Source organism: Miscanthus floridulus, chromosome 9 (genome assembly GCF_019320115.1).
Source record: "Miscanthus floridulus cultivar M001 chromosome 9, ASM1932011v1, whole genome shotgun sequence".
NCBI classification, from domain to species: domain Eukaryota; kingdom Viridiplantae; phylum Streptophyta; class Magnoliopsida; order Poales; family Poaceae; genus Miscanthus; species Miscanthus floridulus.
In genome coordinates, this window is record NC_089588.1 from 14,762,369 (window position 1) to 14,787,607 (window position 25,239).

Genomic DNA, 25,239 nt, shown 5'->3' on the forward strand with positions numbered 1-25,239 from the left:
TCCAAGACCATAAATGTTATTCGTCCTAAAAAAAGTCATTTTAGTTTTCTTCGTAGTCATACCATCTTAAGTTGTACTAAGCTTATATGAAAACAAGTACCATTGTTTATGATACCAATAAATTGATTAGAGTCACCATAAAATCTATTTTAAACATATCTTTATAGTGTGGCTATTTGGTGTCATAAATGTTGATTCTGTTCTCTATTAACTTGCAAATTTGAGATAGATCTATTTAAAATGAAAATAAAAATATTTTTTTTGAGGGGCGAAGGGAATAGTTTACAACTTATACAAGTACAAAGGCAGCTTCACTGGATGTGCAAATGCCTCAAGGGAGCACTACTGTTCGGATCATCCACAGATTGAGATATATGGGCCACCTAAGTGGTGCCATCATTACTCACATCAATTATTCTTTCTCCAAGCTCTGCTAACCCACAGTGGATTCCAATGTCCTTGTCTATCCCTCCAATACACACATTGTTCACTTGATTGTAATTCTCCTCAGATTCATCTGTCATGTCACTCGAAACATACTCCTTTGCTGCATGGATGCTTTCAAGAGTCATTTCCACTTGTCTCATGGTTGGCCGGTCCTTGCTTACAAACTTCACACACATCGCTGCTAACAAAGAGATATCGATAACTTCCCAGGCTCCCTCTTATACAACTTGTGGATCCAATATGTCAACCAATTTATGCTCTGATAGCAGAGTGGTAAAATGTTTCACGAGACCATAGCCCCCAGAGGACCTATAAGAGACTGGCTTCTTTCTGGTTAACAACTCAATAAGAATAACACCAAAACTATAGACATCCCTCTTCTCAGTAACATGCCCTGTGCTATGATACGTAGGGTCTAAGGTGAAATTTTTGTATTTTGGTCTCTTTTGAAAACAATTTTTAGAAAAATACCTCCGCCAAAACATTTTCTGAAAATAGACCATTTTTAGGCGTCTTAGCACATGACGCCGAGATATGAGGCTCGGCGTCGTGTCACTCAACGCCGAGGTATTGCCACGTCACAGACGACCGGGGTCGTCGTCGACACGGTGGCGCGTGGGTCCGAGATGTCGGCGTCGTGTCCGCCGACGCCAAGTGCCCAACCTCGGCGCGGCTGGACTGCGCGCCGAGCTACTGGACCCACCCGGAGCGCGGCCCAGGCGGCCCAACAAAGCACGGTGGCCCAGAAGCTCGGCGTTGGGTCACTTAACGCCGAGCCTCCAGACCTCGGCGTGGCCCGACTCAACGCCGAGGTCTGGTCCCTTTAGGCCGCGCCGAGGCCCCTTCTTCTTCCTCCCTCCATTCTAAAACCGCCGGCCTCCCTCTCTTTCTCTTCTCACCCGCGCCGCCACCAAACCCTAGGCTCCAAAATCGACTCCCGGTGCCACGATGATCTCGGCTCCCGAAGCTTCCTCGAGGTAATAGTCCCTCCCCTCCTCCATTCTATCCGCGTAGATGTGCTTACATTGTCCCTAATCATGTGGAATCATGGTTGTATGGTGTTTTGGTATATTTGTGTTTGCATTTGCAAAATGTATGGCTTAGGATGATTGAGTGCATTGTTGTTTAACTGTTTTATGTGATGAACATGTTAGGTTAGTTTGGTTTCTAGTTATTTTGGTCATTAGAGTTCTTTGTTTATTGTAGGTGTCATTAGGGTTAGTTATTTGTTGGTCATTAGGGTTACTATGTATTTTATTTATTTGTTGGTCATTACATTTCAATTTGTTATGACTAGAAATGATTATGTTGTTGGGATTGAAAAAGATGAAATGATATATTTTAGTTTCTACTTATTGGATTGAAACTCGCATGATATATTGATATGTGACACTACTTGTTGTGTGATGGCTGTAGATGGATAAATTAGTGAGGTTGCATCATGGAGGCCGTATTGTTAGGACAAGAGATGATAGTTTGGAATTTCTGGACATGTGTGAGGAGTTGTTGAACTCCGCCTATGGTGGGGCGCCTGTGGTGTCCCAGCATAGCAGGTCCCAAGCCCTGGTAAAGGAGGAGGGTTGTGTTAGGCGTGGCGAGCCAATGTAAAAACTTAGCCACTTAAATGGAGATGAAACCCGAAAGAAAATCGTTGGGGCGTAACCCTCTTAGCGACGCGCCATATCAGAACCCGGGTATGGTGTTAAATGGGCAAGGGCCGGGTCATCACCCCCATGACGCGCCGTGTCGTGATCTGGGCATGGTGTCAAGTAACCAAGGATCGGGTCGTCGCTTCCTTAGTGGCGCGCTACATCGGCGCCCGGGTGTAGTGAAAAATGAGCAAGAGTCTTCGCATCAGAGTCGACGGGTGCGAAGGGTAAGGAAGCTAGTCGAACCAACTAGGATCCGTTTAGGTAGTTGGAATGTAGGGTCACTTACAGGTAAGTTAAGAGAATTAGTTGATACCGCGACTAGGAGGCGTGTAAATATATTATGCGTTCAAGAGACTAAATGGAAGGGTCAGAAGGCGAAGGAGGTGGACAATACAGGTTTCAAGCTTTGGTATACAGGGACAGTCGCAAATAGAAATGGAGTAGGAGTTTTGATTGATAAGAGCCTCAAGAATGGTGTGGTGGGAGTGAGAAGGCAAGGAGATAGGATTATCTTAGTCAAGCTTGTCGTTGGTGATATGGTCTTGAACGTAATTAGTGCGTATGCCCCCCAAGTAGGCCTCGACGAGAGTGCTAAGAGACAGTTCTGGGAAGACTTAGATGGCTTGGTTAGAGCTATACCTAGTAGTGAGAAGCTTTTTATAGGAGGAGATCTTAATGGGCATGTAGGTACTACAAGCGCAGGTTTTGAGGCAGTTCATGGAGGTTTTGGGTATGGTAGTAGGAATCAGGAGGGGGAGGAAGCTCTAGACTTCGCGGTAGCTTTTGACCTGATGATAGCCAACACTTTCTTTAGAAAGAGAGAATCTCATTTAGTGACCTTCAGTAGCGGACAACACTATAGTCAGATTGACTTTGTCCTTGCAAGAAGAAAAGACAAACGAGCATGCTTGGATTGCAAGGTGATACCAGGGGAGTGTGTTGTTTCTCAACATAAGCTTTTGGTGGCAGATTTTTGTTTTCAGATGCGTGCCCGTAGGGATAAACAAGCTAAGATTGAAAGAACAAAGTGGTGGAAACTGAAAGGGGAGACGTCAGAGGTATTTAGGGAAAGGGTTATCAAAGGGGGCTCTTGGAAGGAAGAAGACGACATAAACAATATGTGGGACAAGATGACAACCAACATTCGGAAGGTAGCCTCAAAGGTGTGTGGAGTAACCAAAGGAAGGGGACGTGAGGCTAAAGATACTTGGTGGTGAAACGAGGAAGTCCAAAGGGCTATTAAGGAGAAGAAAGAATGCTATAGACGCTTGTACCATGATAGGAGTGTGGACAACATAGAGAAGTATAAGGTGGCAAAGAAGACTGCAAAGCGAGCTGTAAGTGTGGCAAAGGGTAGAGCGTACGAGGATCTTTACCAACATTTGAGTACGAAGGAAGGAGAGAAGGACATTTATAGGATGGCTAGGGTTCGTGAGAGAAAGACACGGGACTTCAACCAAGTTAAGTGCATTAAGGATGAAAGGGAGCATCTCTTGGTAAAGGAGGATGAGATCCGACATCGATGGCAAGAGTATTTTGACAAATTGTTCAATGGTGAGAATATGGACACAACCTTTCAGTTGGATGACTCTTTTGATGACACCAATAGGCGCTTTGTGCGGAGAATCCAAGAATCTGAGGTCAGAGAGGCGTTGAAAAGGATGAAAGGAGGTAAGGCGATGGGACCAGATGGTATCCCAATCGAGGTGTGGAGATGCCTCGGGGACATAGCTGTAGTATGGTTAACTAAGCTGTTCAACCATATTTTTCGATCGAACAAGATGCCTGATGAGTGGAGGAGAAGTATATTGGTACCGATCTACAAGAATAAAGGGGATATTCAAAGTTGTACAAATTACCGAGGAATTAAGTTGATGAGCCATACTATGAAGCTATGGGAGAGAGTTATCGAGCATCGCTTGAGAGCAATAATGCGGGTCTCTATGAACCAATTTGGTTTCATGCCCGGAAGGTCAACCATGGAAGCCATTTTCTTAATAAGACAAGTTATGGAGCGGTATAGGGAGAAGAAGAAGGACCTACACATGGTTTTTATTGACTTGGAGAAGGCTTATGATAAAATACCAAGGAATGTTATGTGGTGGGCGTTGGACAAACATAAAGTCCCAACAAAGTACGTCGGGCTCATTAAGGACATGTACAACAATGTTGTGACTAGAGTTCAAACAAGTGATGGAGACACGGATGACTTCCCGATTAGGATAGGACTACATCAAGGGTCAGCTTTGAGCCCTTATTTGTTTGCTTTAGTGATGGATGAGGTCACAAGGGACATAAAGGGGACATCCCTTGGTGTATGCTTTTCACGAACGATGTAGTGCTAGTTGATGAAAGCCGGACAGGAGTGAATCAGAAACTGGAGTTATGGCGGGAGACTTTGGAGTCCAAAGGTTTTAGACTTAGTAGAACTAAAACTGAGTATATGAGATGTGACTTTGGCACTACTACTCGGGAGGAGGAAGATGTTAGTTTGGAAGGTCAAGTAGTGCCTAGGAAGGATACCTTTCGATATTTAGGATCAATGCTACAGAGGGACGGGGATATTGATGAAGATGTTAGCCATAGAATCAAAGCATGGTGGATGAAGTGGCGGCAAGCGTCTGGTGTCCTATGTGACAAAAGGGTACCACAGAAGCTAAAAGGCAAGTTTTATAGGACGGCGATTAGACCTGCTATGTTGTATGGTGTAGAATGTTGGCCTACGAAAAGACGACATATTCAACAGCTAAGTGTCGCGGAAATGCATATGTTGCGTTGGATTTGCGGTCATACAAGAAGGGATCGAGTTCAGAACGATGATATACGTGAGAGATTAGGGGTAGCGCCAATTGAAGAAAAGCTTGTCCAACACCGGTTGAGATGGTTTGGACATGTGCAACGGAGACCTCCAGATGCACCGGTGCGTAGTGGAATCCTAAGTCAGGATAGTAACGTGAAGAGAGGCAGAGGAAGACCGAAGTTGACTTGGGTAGAGGCAGTAAAAGGAGACTTGAAAGGATGGAATATACCCAAAGACTTAGCCTTAGATAGGAGTGCTTGGAAGACAGCTATTCACGTGCCTGAACCTTGATTGCTTCTGTTGGGTTTCAACTCTAGCCTACCCCAACTTGTTTTGGGACTTAAAGGCTTTGTTGTTGTTGTTGTTGTGTGAGGAGTTATTGATTTTTTCTGAAACACCATCTTTGACCCAGTTAGTGGAGCGAGTCAAGGTTAAGTTAGGCTGGAATGAAGGAGACATGCATATTCAGTTTGAAGGTGTCATAGATGTTGGGTCATCGAAGGGTCCTCGGATCAAGCGGTTGCTCAAAATTACAAGCGAGACTGAATGGAATGATTACAAGGCAGTTGTATTGGCCTCAGAAGTGCGATCTTTAGATTTAGTAGTAAGTAAGGAGTCCGGCTTAGGAAATGATAACTTTGAAGCATGGCCATCTTCCCCCGCTCACATAGGTTATGGTCCTTTGCCTGAAGAAGAAATACTTGTCACACAACTAGGCTACGGTGGAGATGAGGAAGAGAATCCGGTTGCCGATGGTGAGGGCAATCATGATAGTGATGAAGAGGATGATGAATATGTAATTGTTGATGCAGAAGAAGGTTTGGACGACGCTAGCGGAGACTTTTCTATTGAGGATGAGCTTAGCGACGAAGATGATCTTAGTGGTGAAGAAGACTTTGGTGATGCTAGGGCTACGAACCGTTTTGACATGGAGATAGCTGGAGATGATGAATCCTTCGTAGAGGAGATAGCCGAAGACTCTAATGACGATCGCCCTGTTGGTTGTCTGAATTTTAGGGAAATAGAGATATTGTCTAGGGTCTTGCCTTGGAGAGATCCACTAGTTGGTGATTTCGAGGACCTTAGCCATGGTCATAGGGCAGTAGCTGATGGTGGGTCAAGTGATACAACTGTGCCTGATGTTAGCGGTTGCCTCATCATATGGAAGGGCATATTGTTTGCTACCATGGATGAGTTGAAATCATGGTTGCAAGAGTACTCCATTGTACACAACCGACCTTTTAGGGTCATCAATTCATTTAAGGAGAAGAGGTACACTGTTGCTTGTGAAGAACAACAGTGTGGTTGGAGAGTATGTGCTAGGAAGACGAAGGCAGGCAAATGGAAGATTACCTCAGTGAAGCAACCACATGTTTGTGCCACTGCTGAGGCAGAAGAGAACCATCTGCAGCTCAATTCTAGGTTCATTGCAAGGCAATTATGCCCCGTGGTGAAGCATATGCCAACCATTACGGTGTCTGCGTTGGTTGAGATCATCTTCTAATGGTACAATTACTATGTCAAGTATGGGAAAGCATGGAGGGCAAAGCAGCGTGCACTGGAAATAATATTTGGAAATTAGGAAGAAGCTTATGAGCGCCTCCCTGTAATGTTGAGCGCAATGAGGGCTGTAAATCCTAGGATGCACTTCGAGTATTTATCTAAGGAGGGTGAAACAGGGAATGGTAGCCAGGTATTTGGAAGGGCGTTTTGGGCGTTCGGGCAGAGCATCGAAGCATTCAAGCATTGCAGGCCCTGTCGTCTCAATTGATGGGACCTTTCTTACAGGGAAATTTGAAGACACAATGCTTATTTGTATTGGGACAGAAGCAGAGGACCAGCTTGTGCCATTGGCCTTTGCGATTGTTCGGAAGGAGGACACGGATAGTTGGTGTTGGTTTCTCAAGCTAGTAAGACAAGTGGTAATTGGTCTGGGACGTGATGTTTGTGTGATATCCGATAGGCATGCTGGCATTCTGAATGCCGTAGAACAAGAGATTCCTGGTTATGGCCAAATACATCACCGGTGGTGCACCAAATACCTTGCTCAGAATCTTATAAGGCGTGATCACACAAAGGACAACTTCAAATTATTTGAGGAGGTTTGCAGGCAGCAAGAGGTTCAATTATTCAAAAACAAGTTAGATGCCCTGAAGTTAGCCACAAATGTTGATGGCAGGCAATTCTTGAGCGAGTTGATGGCGTCGAAGGATAATTGGTCACTTGCATATGACACCGGTGGTTGGAGATGGGGCTTCATGACTAGTAACATGGCAGAGATGTTCAACAGCCTTCTAAGAGGTTGTCGTGGTCTGCCTGTGACTGCTATTGCCTCATTCACCTTCTACAAGTTGAATTCTTGGTTCGTTTCAAGGAAGAAGCATGCGAGGTCTCTATGGACAGCAGGCAAAGCTTGGCCACTTTTAGCATCTCAGGAACTAGCTTTCTCAAAGAAAAAGTCTAAATGACAGAAGGGTTCATGTTTCGATCCGATCAACCATGGATATGAGATTCTAGAGGGTGGTGGAACTAACATTGGTGGTGAAGACCGGGGTGCTCGAAAACATAAAGTAGTGATCAATGAGAACAAGTGTACGTGTGGAAAATCGATCATATACCATAGGCCTTGCTCCCACATGATTACAGCCTGTCGCCTTAGATGTGTTGACGCTGAGGTCCCTCCCCGTATGGCCGCGGAGTTCTCTTTGAGGAACCTAATGAGACCCTAGAATCCACAGTTTGAGCCATTTCTTGACAAGAGTCAATGGCCTACTTATGATGGCCCCAAGTATGTGGTTGATCTTGGTTTACTCTGGAAGAGTAGAGGACCTAGGCAGCGGAAGCGGTTCAGGATGGACATGGACCGAGCCACGAAAGGTAGATCAACCACGAGTAAGGTTGGGAGACATTTTGTAGAGGACACCCAAAAGAGCCGTTGCTCTGGTTGCCATAAGCCGGGCCACAATAAGAGAAAATGTCCTGAACTACTTAGACAACAGGTATCCACCAAGCTAACTACTAGAATTGCTTTGTGTAATAGTACATTGGTTTACTTTTGTTTTTTTTATTTTTATGTTACTTCGTACCACATACACATGCTTTAACTTATACTAATGCTTTGGCATTGCTTATGTTGCGGGATGGATCGGTTCCCCCTTCTTGATCCAAGGTTCGATGAGCACCACCGGGCTCGGAGGATCGAGAACGGAGAGGTATATTCAACAATTCGTATGAAACATTGCATTGTTCATGTTTTGCTCTATAGTCCATGCTCTTTATAAAGTGACATGAACTAATACTTTTTCATGCTTGTCTTTTTTTTGTAGGTTTTGAATGTGCTGAGGCCAATGACACATGAGGCCTCTACGACCATGGTCTACGATGAGAGGTACACGCCCCTCCTGAAGCTGGCGAACCTTGCTACCATTGCTCGTGTTTGTCGTCGAGGCACGCCACCTTTCAACCCAGCGGCGCTGATGGCGTTGATAGATCGGTGGCGTCCGGAGACACACAACTTTCACCTACCATGCGGGGAGATGACGGTCACTCTCAAGGACGTTGCCATGATCCTTGGAGTCAAAATCCAAGGATTCCCAGTGACAGGAGACACGGAGTCCGAAGGATGGCAGCAGCGGGTTGAGCACTTCTTGGGACGGCCCCTAGCGACAGTTGAGGCTGGCAAGAAACGGCACAGCAGTGGGGTGTCCCTGAGGTGGCTTCGTCAGCAGTTTCGGGAGTGCCCACCCAACGTAGACGCCGAGACCGTGACATACTACTGTCGAGCCTACGTCCTCCACATGTTTGGTACGGTTCTCTTTCCTGACGGCACTGGAGACACGGCGTTCTGGATGTACATCCCGTGCCTTTTGAACTGGGAGGATGCCGGCAATAGGAGTTGGGGCTCGGCTATACTTGCCTTCCTGTACCGTCAGCTTTGCGAGGCTTGCCGCCGTCCTGGAGGCGCGCATGCTACAATGTCAGGGTGCATCACACTGTTGCAGGTAATAAAGCAAAGTTGTACAAGTTTCCACTACAATTCAATGTTTTTTCTTAACAAAAGTGATTAACATTCATGTTTCCACTCTTTTTTGCAGATTTGAATGTGGGAGAGGCTTCCAGTTGGGAGACTGCATCAGCTTAATCCCCCACAACCTTGGTTTCCTCAAGGAGACGCAGTTGTCGCCCCTACCGTGGCACACCTCTACGAGCGAGTCCACGGAACATACCACGTGTCACGCCACGCGTACATCAGTTTCACCAACGAGCTGGACACCCTTTTGCCACAGCATGTAAGTTTCCCACCCTTTTGGCCTAATCGAGGATATGTGCACAAATTGAGCGTCGACTAGTTGATGACGACGTTGTGTACAGGTTCAATGGTGCCCATATCGGCGGAGGCAAATCACGGATCTCAACTTGAGTGCCTTGTGCATGGCAGACGAGGATGTCTGGACGATGAGGACCCCCCTTATTTGTTTCTATGCAGTGGAGTACCATCTCCCTCACCATGTAGCACGACAGTTTGGTAGGCTGCAGCCTTCTCCGCCCGATGATTTCTCCACCGGTTGGCAGCTCCACAAGTACATAACATGCAATATTTTGTTCGTTTCACATGAATGAATCATTGAGTAGGCCTTCATATTGCCGATTTGGTGTAAAATTTGCAGGTTCAACAGACAAAAAAATAAGAAGATCACCAACTGGCAGCTGGAGCACCAGCGCTACATTGATGAGTGGATGTTGATGGAGCAGAACAACATGGGCATCCACGCCGTCCATCGTGACAAGGCATTCGATGATTACCTTGTTTGGTTTGGTCAACGAACAAGGCTTTAATTGAGGCCCGCTTGGACAGAGCAAGACATTGCTGACATTGCGAGCGAGGATGAGGGCAACAACCCATATGACCAAGCTACCCGAGAAGGCAGGCAAGTTGAGATTGCCCCTGCGTTAGCCAGAGCTGTAAGTGATACAACTATTTCCATCTTTGAGGTCTTTACTGTGATGGAGACTTAAATTCTTGTTTTTGTTGCATAGAGCATGGAGATAATGAGGACACTGGCCGAGCAAGGAAGGGCATTGATGATTCCTGTGGGCGATCCTAATGAGGCCTCCATGTTACGACAGCACATTTAGGTAGTCTCCTCTCATTTAGTTCATGTTACATCTTTATATAGTTTTGCGACCAACCCCACTTACTAATAATGCTTTCAAAATGCAGCATGCCATGCATCGCCTCCGAAAGGTAGCTGCACGCCTTGGATGTAGATGTTCCTCGGATGTGGTAGTCCCACAACAGCTTGGTGCTGGACCTTCTACTACACATGTTGGAGGGACTTCATCTTCACATGGTGCACATGGTGGCAGGACTTCTTCTTCACATGGTGCAGCAACTAGTGCAGAGGGTGGTCAAGGACATGGTCATTATGATGATGAAGATGATGAAGGACAGGGAGAGTACTATGATCATGAGTATAATGAGATTGGCATGTCCCAGCTTGGAGATGCACCCTAAGGAACTCAAGGCCCCTCTGGTTCTGGACGTCCACAGAGGACGCTCAGACCAATGGATAGGTACACTCCAGGTACCTATCCGTTTGGGAGGGGAAAGCGTTACGCTCGCCATCTACGTTAAGGTACAAGGAGCGATAAAAGATCCAAAGACTTCATATGCTATATTTTGTGCGTGGACTATGTATGCATTGGACCTTGTACTATATTTGGACTATGTCTGTTGATTGATGAAGCATATGTATGGACTATGTTGGATGTTGAATGTGTTGGACTATGTTGGATGTTGAATGTGTTGGACCTTATGTATGTACGGATGTTGAATGAATGTGTATGTCGGTGTGGTCATGTGTTATGTGAATGTGTGGAACGTCGCCATGTTTCATGTTTCCAGCTATTAAGAGAGGGCCTCCGTCGCAACTCACAAGGAAGAAGGGGTGTCATCATCCCCATCCTCCATGTTACGATCAACCTCTGTTGGATCCACGGTGACATGGCAAGCATGCAAAGGGGACGAAGCGGCTTAGGAGAGTTAGGGAGCAAGCGAGCTCAGGTCCGTTGTTGGCACAAGGTCATCGTCGGCTGATTAGAGTAGTGGGCAATAGTGAAGCATCAAAGAAGAGATGATATATTTTGGTGAACCCAGGAGCTCGGCGTTTAGTCATTTCACGCCGACCCCTGGTACATACTGGAAACCCTTGCATCGAAGCACCGAGGTGTCCAAGCTCAGCGTTTAGTCATTTGACACCGACCCCTGGTACATACTGGAAACCCTTGCATCGAAGCGCTAAGGTGCCCAAGCTCGGCGTGCGGTAAATTGACGCCGAGCCATTAACCTCGGCGTGGGACGACTAAGCGCCGAGGTTCGGCCCAAACCTGGCCATGGCCGTTGCCAAACCCTAGGGTTGGCGTGGGCCGACTCGACGTCGAGCCTCAGCCCAACTCGCAAACGGTCGAGCCAAACCCTAGGGTCGGCGTGGGCCGACTCAACGCCAAGCCTCAGCCCACCTCGCTCACAGCCGAGCCAAACCCTAGGGTCGGCGTGGGCCGACTCAACGCCGAGCCTCAGCCCAACACGTAAACGCCGACCCAAACCCTTTGGTATATGTTGCGATCCTATTTGCATGATTCAAATGAAAAATCTTTCTCAACGATTCCTCTTCGACTAACACGAGTTATACTAATAAGAGTAGACATGCTATATTTATGTTTGTATGTTTGTTCCTGCAGGAAAAACCGAATGTTGGTTCGATTTCAATCCCCTATTTTTAGAGAGACTCAAATCTTTTTTTCAGTTTGGGAATCAACCATAGTACATGAAACTTAGAGGTAGGTAAACTGCAATTTATGAAATAGCGAATGCACAACGATTACACTCACATCAAAAGTAACAATGGCATGTCACAAACTAAACCTAGCATGCCTTAGGGGATTGAAAGAAACAAGTGATACAGACATTGCAAAGGGTACACACTCACATGAAAACTAACAATGGCATGTTGCAAACTAAACCTAGCATGCCTTACGAGATTGAAAAGAACAACTCATACAAGCATTCCACATTCGGATTGACTAACAAAGGTTGGTCCTAATAATGCTCCCACATATTGAACTGAGTTGCGCCTTCCCCATAGTATCCTCCAGTTGACGGAGGCGGTGTTGGTGGCGGTGGCAGTGGTGGTGGAGAAGGAGGCCCATCCTTCTTATGGTGTGGGCACTCGCAGTACGGATTATTGCATAGTGCCTCCTCTGCATCACTGCTGTTGTCGTCGTCCGACTTGTCCCTGTTACCACTTCTAGGGCCATACTCTAGGTCAAAGATGCGTCCCTGTAGATATGTGATGTACTGTTGATGGGGATAGATAGGAGGAGGGTCGACCCATCTAGTGAAGCCACAGTTATCTGGACAGCTTGAATCCTGAAAACCCATCTACCAATAAGTACTACTAGAAACCAAATGCAAATCTAAAAAAGGAGAGAGTTCAAAGGCAATACAAATCCTCGCGGGCATCTGAAGAAACGACGGCCTTCACCGTCATAGTCGTTGTACATCTACACAACGCAATCCAAACTGTGGCGGCATTTTGGCCAATCTTCAATGCGCTTCTCGTATGATCTAAGAGGTCTCTCACGGGTGAAGTCACTCTTCCTCTCCAAAGGAAATTCCTCTATTGGTTCTTCAAAAGAATCAGGACCCAGAGAACCCTCCCACACAATTGGAGGTCCCTTGCTCACCCCCTTTCCTCTCCCTCTGCTGAAACCCTTTCCACTCGAGGAACCTCTGCTCGACATTTGCTAAAACTAAACCAGAAAACAAGTTGTGTGGATGTGGAGCAAGACATGGAGCACTATATATAGAGATGAAGGCAGGTTCACCATGAATGCTACTTGACAAAAAACATGTGTGCGTACTCATTTATTGAATCTGAAAAGGCTAGATGCTTCATCTGAAAAGCCTACAACTATGACTGGTCATTTCATCTGAAAAGGCTACACCTGTGTTTTGTCACTTCATCTAAATGCAGTAGATCACTCTGATATTAATTCATTGTGTATACGGATACAACAGTAAACGAATCTAGGCTTTTCAGTGAGTTTTCAAATAGACTTGTAGCCCTTTCAGTGACTGCAATAGTACTTGTAGCCCTTTCAGTGACTGCAACAACACAAGTAGTCTTTTCAGTGATACAAACAGTACCACTACAGTCTTAGGATAGTTAACGAAGTACAGGGCATAAGACCATCTGAAATAAAATCATAGTGCATTCCAACATAATAAAAAAAGTTTAGGGAATAAGTTCATCTGAAATAAAAGCAGAGTGCATTACAACATAGTAAAAAAAGTCCAGGGCTACACGACATCGCTCGTGAATGGACCAAATACCTACTGAGTGCAACGAGGCCACTTTCCCTTCCTCTCGGTATCGGGATTCTCCTCCATCGCTACCTTCACTCGGCGCACACGCTCAAGCTTCTTCTCCCTCTCCGCCCTGTACGCAGCAACACGCCTCCTTTCCTCCTCTTCCTTATGCTCCTTTTCTATAGCCTCCAGTCTGCGTCTCTGCTCAAACCTCTCCTTAACCTCCGCATCCCACTCCTTCAGGCCTTCTAGACGCTGCTTGTCCGACTCCTTGATCTCAGTGTCAATCCACTACTCAAAGTCACACAGTGGTGGAACGGTCTGCAAGAAAAACAAATTGTTATAAAATTAATAAATAAGCAATACTTAATATCACAAGAAAATTAATTAACACAATAAAAATTCCTCACAAACGATGCACGGCGTTGTTGCTTTGTAGGTTCCCATGCATAATTGGGATACATCCAGTACCTCTGTCTATATGTTTCCTCATCTTCAGAGATGTCTACCTTGCAAGTATCACCACAAAAGCACATTGGTCGAGGAACACCTTCAGGGAGAGGCTTTAGGTCATAGGGATTTGCCCTCTGGCGACCATAGCTACAATTGAAAGAATTTAGTCATATTAACGGAGAACCAAACCTAAACCTAGGGTTTTCTATTTGTTGCATAGATAATGAATAAACATTGGGATTACCTTGGAATACGAGCTTTACCACGCCTTGGCATCCTAACATTACGTAGAAAAAAAATCAATCCAAAGCACCTTGCAACGAATGTAAAGGTACTAACACTAAATCACCATACCTCCCAAATAAGCTTTTCATTACAAACCCTAAACAAATTCGAATCCCAACAAACACAAAATTTAACTCAATGATTATAAACCATAACATATACAACAACAACAGCAACAACCATACATTTGGGTCATTCAATCATTTGAACCACCATACATTGCACGAATGACATGAACATGAACCAAACCTATAATGCCAAGTTCAAAAACAAACGAATCTAAATGGATGAATTGAAAGAGAGGAAAGAGGAGTACCTTGGCAAAACACCTTGGTCATAACAAATTGAAATGTAATGACCAACAAATAAATAAAATACATAGTAACCCTAATGACCAACAAATAACTAACCCTAATGACACCTACAATAAACAAATAACCCTAATGACCAAAATAACTAGAAACCAAACTAACCTAACATGTTCAGCACATAAAACAGTTAAACAACAATGCACTCAATCATCCTAAGCCATACATTTTACAAATGCAAACACAAATATACCAAAACACAATACAACCATGATTCCACATGATTAGGGACAATGTAAGCACATCTACGCGGATAGAATGGAGGAGGGGAGGGACCATTACCTCGAGGAAGCTTCAGGAGACAAGATCCGGGCACCGGGGGTCGATTTTGGAGGTTAGAGTTTCGTGGGGGCCGTGGAGGATTTGGGAGCCGGCGGTCTTCAGAATTTGGGAGTCATGGGGGAATGGAGGAGGGGAGGGAAGAAGAAGAAGGGGGCCTCGGCCTAAAGGGACCAGACCTCGGCGTTGAGTCGGGCCACGCCGAGGTCTGGAGGCTCGGCGTTAAGTGACCCAACGTCGAGCTTCTGGGCCACCGTGCTTTGTTGGGCCGCTTGGGCCGCGCTCCGGATGGGGCCAGTAGCTCGGCGCGCAGTCCAACCGCGCCGAGGTTGGGTACTTGGCGTCGGCTGACACGACGCCGACGTCTCGGACCCACGCGCCAACGTGTCGACGACGACCCCGGTCGTCCGTGACGTGGCAATACCTCGGCGTCGAGTGACACGACGCCGAGCCTCATATCTCGGCGTCATGTGCTAAGACGCCTAAAAATGGTCTATTTTCAGAAAATGTTTTGGCGTTGGTATTTTTCTAAAAATTATTTTCAAAAGAGACCAAAATACGAAAATTTCACAGGGTCTAAGTACCCAAATGTTTCTTGCACAGTTGTATCTAATCCAGTTTGATCAATGGGAATGTACCTTGAAGCTCCGAAATATGACGGTTTCACAGTCAAATTGTCATCAAGAAGTATAGTAGGAGGCTTGACATCCCTGTGGATTATTGGCATTGAAGTGAGTGAGTGCAGATACGCGAGAGCCCTAGCAGTTTCGACTGCAGTTCTCATTCTATCTTTCCATGAAAGTGATACTAAAGTTTCGACATGAAGATGATTGTAAAGGGTGCCATTAGAAATGAACTCGTAAACAAGTAGAGGAACTTCTGTCTCAAGGCAACACCCATGAAGCTTCTGATCCTCCCATGGTTTTGCTTGAAAAATCTTTGTCTCATTCTTTTCTTCCGTGTCATGATTCTATGGATCATAAATGTGGTGCTTAGCTCTAGAAAAGGAATAACTGCTCCACTGCCAATTCCTAGGCCAATGATTAGCCCTAAAATTTACAAAAAAAAATTGTCAACACCAGAAATATATATAATAGTGCAATATATATGATCTAATATTTAGAAGAGATGTAGCTGAAAATATGTCTCTTTGTATTAGAAAACAATTTTGTATAGCCAGTGTAATCTCCTTAAAATAGGCCATCATCATGCTCGCTGTCGACCGGAAATAATCACTTTTTTCAAAAATTGAAAGTACATACAACATTTGATTTTGTGATAATCTGACGCTTTCTATCAAAGTAAATATTTCTTGTCATGAGAACATAACTAATAAAAAGAAACATCTACATTATTTATGATCACTCAACGTTTTAGTTTACTCCAATTATTCTGTATTAAATAAAAATAATGAAAAAAGTCAAAGAAAGGACTATCGGTCAAGATTAATCCAAAGGTTTCATATCGGATTCAACTCCATCCAAGGGAGGATCAGTAGAATTCATTGTTACAATCGTCCAACTTTAAAATTAGTTCAAAGATTTTTCATATATAAAATATATATACCATACCCACTAGATAGCAAAAGTTGGTAGGAAAGCATATCTAAGAGCAACTCCAAGAAAATCCATATCTTCCTATCTACTAGGAATACAGATTTTGATGAAAAAAATATCCTCCAACAGTTTCATTATTTGGTTGTCTAAGAGCATCTCCAAGAGCCTTTCTAAAACTCACTCTCTAAATCATCATTTGGAGAGTCATTTGCATAAAATCGTTTTCTATATCTTTTCACTCTCCAACAGTTTTCCTATATCTCATGCACACTCTAGAGAACCATTTTCGTCTTCTATTTTTGGTTAACGAAAAATTCGGAATAGAAGATGGCTATATTTGGATAATCATTTAAAAAAGCTATTGGAGGGTTGTTTTTCACCCAATTCTCTATTCCTAGCATTTAGGAAGAATATAGAGAGTCTCTTGGAGTTGCTCTAAATATAGCCATCTATTCCGGATTTCTTACTAGTCAAAGATAGAAAACAAGAATGACTATCTAGAGTGCATATAAGAGATATAAAAAACTAGAAAACAATTTTTATATAAATGACTCTCCAAATAATAATTTAGAGACTAAAATTTCTAAAGACTCTTGGAGATGCTCTAATAAGAAACAGTGGTTATAAATCCAGAGAGAAAGAGAGAGAGTTATTTTGACAAGATGTATCAGGAATGAAGTGTTATTACCTCTATTTTGTTTGACGCAGCCATTTGGAGTGTATGGGTTGCCGATGGTTCCCTTGGGACACTGGCATGAATAGTTGCCAGGTAAATTTTGGCAATCACCAAAGCATTTATCCTGAAGCGTGCACTCATCGATATCAAAGTAATAATCAAGGACAAAAACTAAGGAGAGCGGTAATATCCCTGCGAGGGTATGACCACTCCAGGCATTGCATTAAGAAGAAGATCTTCTCACGTAGGCCTAGAAAACCCTTGAACCCCTGCCCCACCCTTACACAGCGGCATCATCGCCCTGTGAGAACGGGCCGGTCCTTAGACACCCCAGGCATTGCATTAAGAAGAAGACCTTCTCACGTAGGCCTAAAAAACCCCTGAACCCCTGCCCCACCTTTACACAGTGGCACCATCGCCCTAAGAGAACGGATCGGTCCTTAGACATATGCTTTGGCGTGGGACAGACGGGGGGATTTTTTTAACCGCAACCTGAAATTTGCTCCCACGAGGAGCCAAACCCAGGACCTGATGAGTGCCGTCAGGACGCTCTAACAAGTTGGACTAGAGGCCCTTTGGCTATATACAGATTGGATATATAGATAGAAAAACAAATAAGGAAATAAATACCATGGCATCCGTCGCTGGGATAGGCGTTGCCTTGATAACCATTGTCGCATCGGCATACGTAGCCGGTGATGTAGTTAACCGTACGGCTGGTGGGATGGCAGGTGCTGTGACTGCTATGGCACGCGCTGGTGCCCAACAAATCTGCTGGGCACGTCGCGTTCCCGGCGCGCGCTTCGTTCAGCCGCCATGGCACGACGCTGGATTCCAGCTCCCATTCCCGCAGCTCTTGAACCGCGAAGCGGAGGCCCATATGTCGTCCTGCTGCCCCAATAGCTCCCGAGGGAGCGGCACGTGGATGAGGCGCATGGTGGAGTCATCCAGGGAGATGTTCAGGATTAGCGCCGCGGTGGCGCCGGCGTATTCGTCAGCGATCCACAACGCCTTGCCTGTTCCAGCGGGCTTGCAGGTGAGGTTGAACGATGATGGTCTCAGGTGGCACCCGGGTTCCAGCCCGAACGGAAATGGCACGCTCACGTCTCCGCAGCGGGTCGGGCAGCCGATCAGCGGCTCGCCGCCCACCGCTGCGTCGTCAGCCTCAGCCATCAAGAGCTGCTGTTAGCTGCAAGCGTCCAACCACACCAGCGCCGCCGCAGCTGGTGTGTTGTTCCAGCACTGATAGTTGCGCATCGCCTCAACTCTCTTCTTACTAAAAATTCCCCACTCCATGCATCTTTCTTTCCCTGGACAAAATATATAAATATATATATATATATATATATATATATATATATATATATATATATATATATATATATATATATATATATATATATATATATATATATATATATATATATTGACAATGCCATCTACAACGTATGCAGGTAGTAGTCTGACGGAGACACGTACGTATGTTCCATCTCCCTACTAACCGGTAGCCAAATCCAAAGCACAGCTTGCTAAACAGGACAAGATCGTTTCATAGATGCTACCTGCTGATCCTCCCACACAACACAACACATTAACACAACTCGCCATTCCAAAATCCAAACCGCTGGCGAGTACCACGAATGCGAATTAAATCCAAACAAGTCTTAAGGAGGTGGCACCACACACCATATCACAACACAAATACTAACACACATGTTCATGCACGCATGCTAAACACGGTGTCGCAACAAATAAAAGCGCATGGATCGGCACCCTACAATGCAAGGAGCGTCATTCATGATCCTCCACCAGATTACGTACACAAAGATGCCAATCACCATATGATCCATTCAGTTTTCTCCTCTGATCAGAATGACACCCACTCTCACATGATAATTAACAAGCCCTACAACTACAACTATCCTGGTTCGGAGTTCACTGCTCATCGATATGAATACGGAAAACCCCTCCTCATATATCACCGGATTGAAATTTTCATAAGGGCCCGTTCGGTTAGGCTCATTCCTGGCTGGAACGGTTCCTAGTGATGCTTGGTTGTATCAAATACAGCAGCGTTCCTGGCCGGATCGGTTCTAGGACTCAGATCCCGTGAGAACCGAACGTGCCCTAAACCTAATGAGACAGTTTGAAAGAACAAGGAGATCAGTCAACAATCAACTGTATGTTGAAAAGTGAGCTACTAACTCTGAAAAGTTAAAAAACAAAGTATTTATTTATTAAACACTTCAAGAAAAAAACAAGTTCAGTTCCACAGTGCGTGACAGTGCTTGCAGCCATGCCAAAAATATAATCCAGAAGAACAATGTATATATTGACCAGATCCGTTCCCTTTTGACTTTAGAGGCCTTGTTGCATGCAAAAAGAACAACAAGTATCTTTGGCATCAATCAGGACCATGTTAAGCTGAAAAAGGTGGAAGCTGGCAGGTCTGGCTTTGTTGGGTTACAACCAGTCCAGCGGTAGCAAGCAGTCACATGATATTCATACAGCCTGTTCGCTTGTTGGTTTCAGCCAGGGCTTATCAGCCAGCCAACAGTGTTTTTCTCTTACAACAAACCAGCACCAGCCGAGCTTATTCAGTCCAGAAACCAACCAACGAACAGGATGATAGTGTGGGCTGTCCGGCTGTGTTGCTCCCAGCAATGGCAAAACATAAAGTCCAGGAACTAAAGCATACAGAAAACAGACCAAGCCCACTTGTGGGCTGCCCAGGAAAAGGAAATGACGAATGGGTACTCAGAGCCATACACAAGGCTACTGCCGCCAAAGATCGATGGGGGACCCAAATCCAAATCAACTAGTACTATGGTGATAAATCAACCTTCATTGCAGCAACTATGATTTTCTACTTTGAAATACATCATGGACAGCCAAGGCAAAAGCAAAATAGCTTTCCTTGCTTGAAACCAGACTCTAACAAATTGAAGCTCCGGTCTGCCACATCTACGATTACTGAAACCAAAAAGGCAGTTATAAGGAGAATAATGTTACTCAAGTTACTTCCTCCAAAAAAAATAATGTTACTCAAGTTTAACTGGCAAATGAGATTGGGACATTGGGTTACTACAAGAGATTGATGAATGGAAAGACATTTAAGCATCACCGCCGACATCAAATTCTCAATGTGCAATACAATTTATAATGCTGGCAGTCAAGTCAAATTATGCAAAGCCAAGGGGACAAACATTTTGATCAGATGCTTCTGGTTAGACTCTAAGGTCAGTCACGTGATGCAAAACAACAAACACTACTACAAAAAGCATTTGTAGGGGCGGCTGGCGATGGTTTGTAGAGGTGGCTCAACCAACCGCCCCTACCATACCGTCTCTACAAATCATGTATTTGTAGGGGCGGTTCCTAGACCGTCCCTAAAAATCGATTTGTATAGACGGCTGGTGTTATCACCGGCCCCTACAAATCGATTTCTAGGGGCGATTCAGTCTAGAACCGCCCCTACAGTACATTTTTCCGTAAAAAAAAAAATCAAATTTACAATTCAAATTCGACCAGAACATATTTTTCATGCACAACTCCATCATGACTTATCTTCTTCTGCAATTGTACTGAAACTCAATGACAATACACATTTATTTATACCAGATTATAACAAATATTCCATGACTTTTAGGTGGACAGTTTAGTCCAGATAAATGAAACAACAAATTTCATCTATTAAACTTTCCAGTAATCGTAATAACATTTGCAAATCAGTCATTATCTCTTTCCTGTGTGGCAGGGATAATGGGCCTGCAATTTTGCAAAACAAAACTATTTCAGTGTAATGTCCTTAAGTTAATTTGTAATATGTCTACTTTCACAAAATTGTGAGATCATCATGTTGTACCAAGGTGTTGAGATGTTGTTCATTTAAATAAGTAATCCATCATTTGTTCTTTACACAACCTTTTTCTTGAGTTTATTATTATACATATGTGCTTTTGCATGATAAATAAATGCTGTGAAGTATTCAAAGTAAAAAGGATGAACTGTTAAAACTAACATATTTCTGGGGTTTGGCATGAACTGTTAAAACTAACAGCAAGCTAAATAATAGCAGTATAGATCAATAGGTGAAAGTACAAGAGAAAGCAATCCAGTTTGATTGGCAAGCCTGTATTATTTGGAACTCATTACAACAACACGTGAAATAATAGCAGTATAGATCAATTAATAGGTCAAATTAATCATGGAAACACCGAAATAGACAGACTCCAAGAGCATTTAGAAAAATAGATACACAGAATGGCTTACTCAGGAAATATGTTTCTGGGGTTTAGTCATAGACAACGTGCTCCCAAAAGGCGAAAGGCTCCCTGAAAAGAGCAAAATAGTCACATTTCGCCTGGTGTGCACTTGTGGTAGCATGCAAAAACAATTTTACTAAATTTCAGAATTTCTTCTCCATCCTTTCGCACAACTCCTATGTATGCCACTATTAATGATTTTTCCACCCAATCCATGGAAGTTTCAGGCTCATTTGCGATCAAAACAGGAAGAATAGCGATGCATCAAACTACTTGAAAAGGGGTGGAGGCACGGAAACGGAAAGCGAGTCCAATAGCTCTACCACTCGTAGAAAATGGACGAGGACATGCTGCAGCTGGAGAGTAATTATTTCCGAGATGGCAAACATGCAACAGGAGTTCTCAGAGAAGCAAGTGTGACACTCTTGACAAGGCTACTATACAGGATTTCTACCTGACCTGACCTGATGACCCCAACTATACAATGTACAATTATGTTTGCCTAGTGAGGAGTGATAAACTCCAACTCTCAGCAATTCAGACAAAAGAAAAAAAAACTTTGCATAGTATATTAAATCTAAATAAATAACTCTGATGAGTTACAAACTGATACTAACTTGAGGCTGACATCCAAAACTGAGTTCACAAGTCAACAATCAGTTGGAACCAATGACTTATATAATCCGCTACTGCTACTGAAAATGTGAACAAATGAAACTGCACTAATCGACAGCTCTAATAAGTACAATACTGATAGAATTTCTGTTAATAAGTATACCTGACTCTGACCAAAGATCATGCAGGAGGTAAAATCCAGTTACTCAGTTTCCACCTAATCGAATGATAGGCCACGAAGCCAAAATTCACAACCATAGTGAACAAGTATACTCGGATAGGCCGAGATCTTATCAGCCCCACAGTCTCCGCACCACCCGATTTCACCTCTCAAAAGCGTACACAGACCCACACAAACAACAGCGCGCACCGCAGATCGGCAAACCAAACCAAGCGGATCTAACGGACAGGGCGTTGGTAAGGGAATAATAGACACGAACCTAGCCGGAACCGACGATGATGTTGTTGATGGGGATGAAGATGAGCTTGACGAAGAAGCCGACGAAGCCCATCACGACGAACCCGATCGTCGTCCGCGCCGCCACCTTGGTGAACTCTGCAAGCCCAGATCACACAGAAACACCGTCAGATCTGACCATGGAAGAACCAAAACAAACTCGGATTCTAACAGGGCACGGCGGATGGAGGGGATCCTTGCACGTACCCTTGCGGTCGGGCTTGTGGCAGCGCTTGACGAGGCGGACGCTGTCCTTGGCGAAGTCGCGGAGGGGATCCACCACGGAGTCGATCGCATTGACCTGATGACCTGACCTGACCTGACCTGATGACCTGTGACACTCTTGACAAGGCTACTATACAGGCACATTGCGGGAGAGCCCGTGAATGGCCATGGATGATGGACCCTCTGCTCGCCTGCCTCCTCTCAATATCATCGCTATGGGTCCTTGGATCGGAATTGGACTTGGACATGGGTGATGAAAGGAAAGTCACGGTATGCCTTGACAGAAGAAGTCACTGAATCCGAATCCCAATCATGCCATAATTCAGTGAACTAGAACATCAGGCACCCTCCACTGACTTAAGAACAAAAGCGAATCTTGACAGATAGCCAAATAGCTTAGTCAAATAGCTTGCAATTAGATCAGATACAATTACCGATAGCCAAATAGCTTAGTCGGAGAAGTGGCCGGCATACCTAGGTGCTCCTGCGCTGGGTGCTCCTACTCGACTCGGTCGAATGCGCTAGGCGTTGGACGACAGTGCCGCCTGGACAAGCGACCGGCCACGGGTGTCCACGGCAAGCACTGTTCAGGTGAGCTCCCACGGCACTAGAGCACTCGGCGCTCGTAGTATTGCCTCCCCGCAACCCACATCGAGCATAACGATGAACGAAGAACCAACTGTACGAACAGAAAAACAGCCAACCATAGGAATCGACGAAAATCAAACCAAATCAAAAAGATTGGATCCCTAACTTTGCACAGGCCATCACAAGTGGGTTAGTGAGGATATTCCAAGAGATCATTGTCCAATTTGTATCCAATCTCCGGAAAATTTCAGATCGAGCCAAGAACACGTAAAAGTCTCCCAAAACGAAAATAGTTGATTTCTTCGTGCTCGAGTCGATTCAATCAAATTAACTCTTAGGATAGCTTCAAATCATGTCATAGCATGAATCAACGCAAAAAGAACGAACAGATTTGATCTCAAATCGACGAAACGAAAAATCTCCTAAAATAACTCCGAAAATCACAGCAAAAGGAAAAAGTCAGATTTGAAGAGGAGAACAAGTGCAGCACTACGAGCCGCGGGTCTAGAGCTCGTCTGCCGAGGAGGGGGGCGCTGCCGCGCTGCATGGGCGGGCGAGGAGCCACGGCCATCAGGACAACGAACGAGGGAGAGAGAGAGGAAAGGGAAGAGAACACTGGAAGAGTCGAGACAGAGAGAGAGGGGAGGACAATAAATATTTTGGATGGGTGACTCCGTGACTGTACGTGGGGCAGCCGCCTCTACAAATAGAAACACCGGGGCCGTCTGATGAGTGAGCCGTCCCTACAAATCGACCCATTTGTAGGAGCGGCTCGTATCACCAGCCATCCCTGTTGTTTCATTTGTAGGGGCGGCTGGTCTCGTGGCTTCCGAACACATCACTATAGGGGCGGCGCCATCACCAGCCGCCCCTAAAAAAAACTTGCCCTGTTGCTACAAACCGTTTTTCACGTAGTGAAAGAACATCATTAGCATCAGTCGACATCATGTTGAATTGCAAAAGGTATACTGAGTTATTAGGGTCTGACTTCTGGAACAGGTCCACAAGATTGCTTTCAGGTGTGGCAGAAAATATAAGGTAAGACTAGCTAGGAACAGTGGCCATTGGAGAAGGTTAATATGTGAATCTTATCACTCTATTATATTTGATGAAAAAAAGAGTTGAACTAAAACTTGATATGAACAGTTGCAGTCCCGGGCACCCGCGGCGGCACTGCTATCCGCGCCGGCAACCGGCCCTGCCCCCGTCCCCAGCGCTCACGGCGGTCCTCCCGTCCGCTCCCACGCCGGTCCCGTTCCCGGTGCTCACAGCAGCCCCATCTCCAGCGCTCGCGTTTGGGCCCACACGGGAAGGACGACGAGGAAGGAGGAAGGTGGAAGGTGGAAGGTGGAAGGTGGAAGAAGGTGGCTGACATTGTGGGGCCCATATGATAGCGGGCCCCATGGCTAATAGTAACTGACGGTGTGTAAAATGCCATCCATCTCAACCCCCTCGATCCCTCAAACCAAACAAGAAACTGAAATGACTATCTCTCAAACCAAACATGAGATGGGTTCAACCTAACCCTAAAAACTGGGACGGGTCCAACCCATTCCATATCATCCCCAAAGCAAACACACGCTTAAGGGGTGATAGAAAACATAAGTTAAGGCTAGGAACAGTAGCCATTGGACAAGGAGGTTAGTATGTGAATTTAGCTCTCTAGTAGACTCGATAAAAAAAAGTTGAACTGAAACTTATTTACAAATTGTTGAAGTTCAAACACATCGACAGCAAATCCCTCAACCGACAGTACTACTTCCATGATGTCTAGCATCATATAATGCACATCAGTTTCAATATGTCCGTGAGACTCAATCCACTCAGCACCACCATTACCCTAGAGTTTGATAAAATTAAAAAAAAAATCATTACCCTAGAGGCACAAGGTAACTTTGTGAATATCACATTTTAAAAAAAACTTGCGATTATAAATGAAAATGTTGATATTTTTTATTATATAAAAATATCGAATGTTATAGTAGACATTGACGATGTGATTGTTGTTGTGTTTGTCCGTCGGTCCATCTAACGCTGAGCCAGTGATGGTCCAGTTCCCAGAGAAGCCAAATACAAAGATGGCGCTTTCATTGGGACGAACATGACCCTCGCCGCCTAGCCTAGGTAGCCCCCTACCGCACAGGGGCACAAACACGTGTGCCTCCTTGCGGCCAACCTGCCGGTCACCTTGACGTCTTCTTG

At 44.9% G+C, this 25,239-nt stretch overlaps 1 protein-coding gene and 1 pseudogene across 1 annotated transcript; both read right to left on the reverse strand.

Moving 5' to 3' along the window:
- Positions 1-383: 383 nt before the first annotated feature.
- Positions 384-15,586, reverse strand: LOC136479292 (wall-associated receptor kinase 5-like; annotated as a pseudogene).
- Positions 15,587-19,866: 4,280 nt separating this feature from the next.
- On the reverse strand, positions 19,867-24,412 carry LOC136479293 (uncharacterized). Its single transcript, XM_066477209.1, has 5 exons — positions 24,182-24,412; positions 22,432-22,576; positions 22,208-22,323; positions 21,160-21,221; positions 19,867-20,655 (listed from the first exon to the last, which is right to left on the reverse strand). Exons 1-3 carry the CDS (start codon positions 24,410-24,412, stop codon positions 22,208-22,210), a joined length of 492 nt encoding a protein of 163 aa, XP_066333306.1. The 3' UTR covers positions 19,867-20,655; positions 21,160-21,221.
- Between the last annotated feature and the right edge of the window lie 827 nt (positions 24,413-25,239).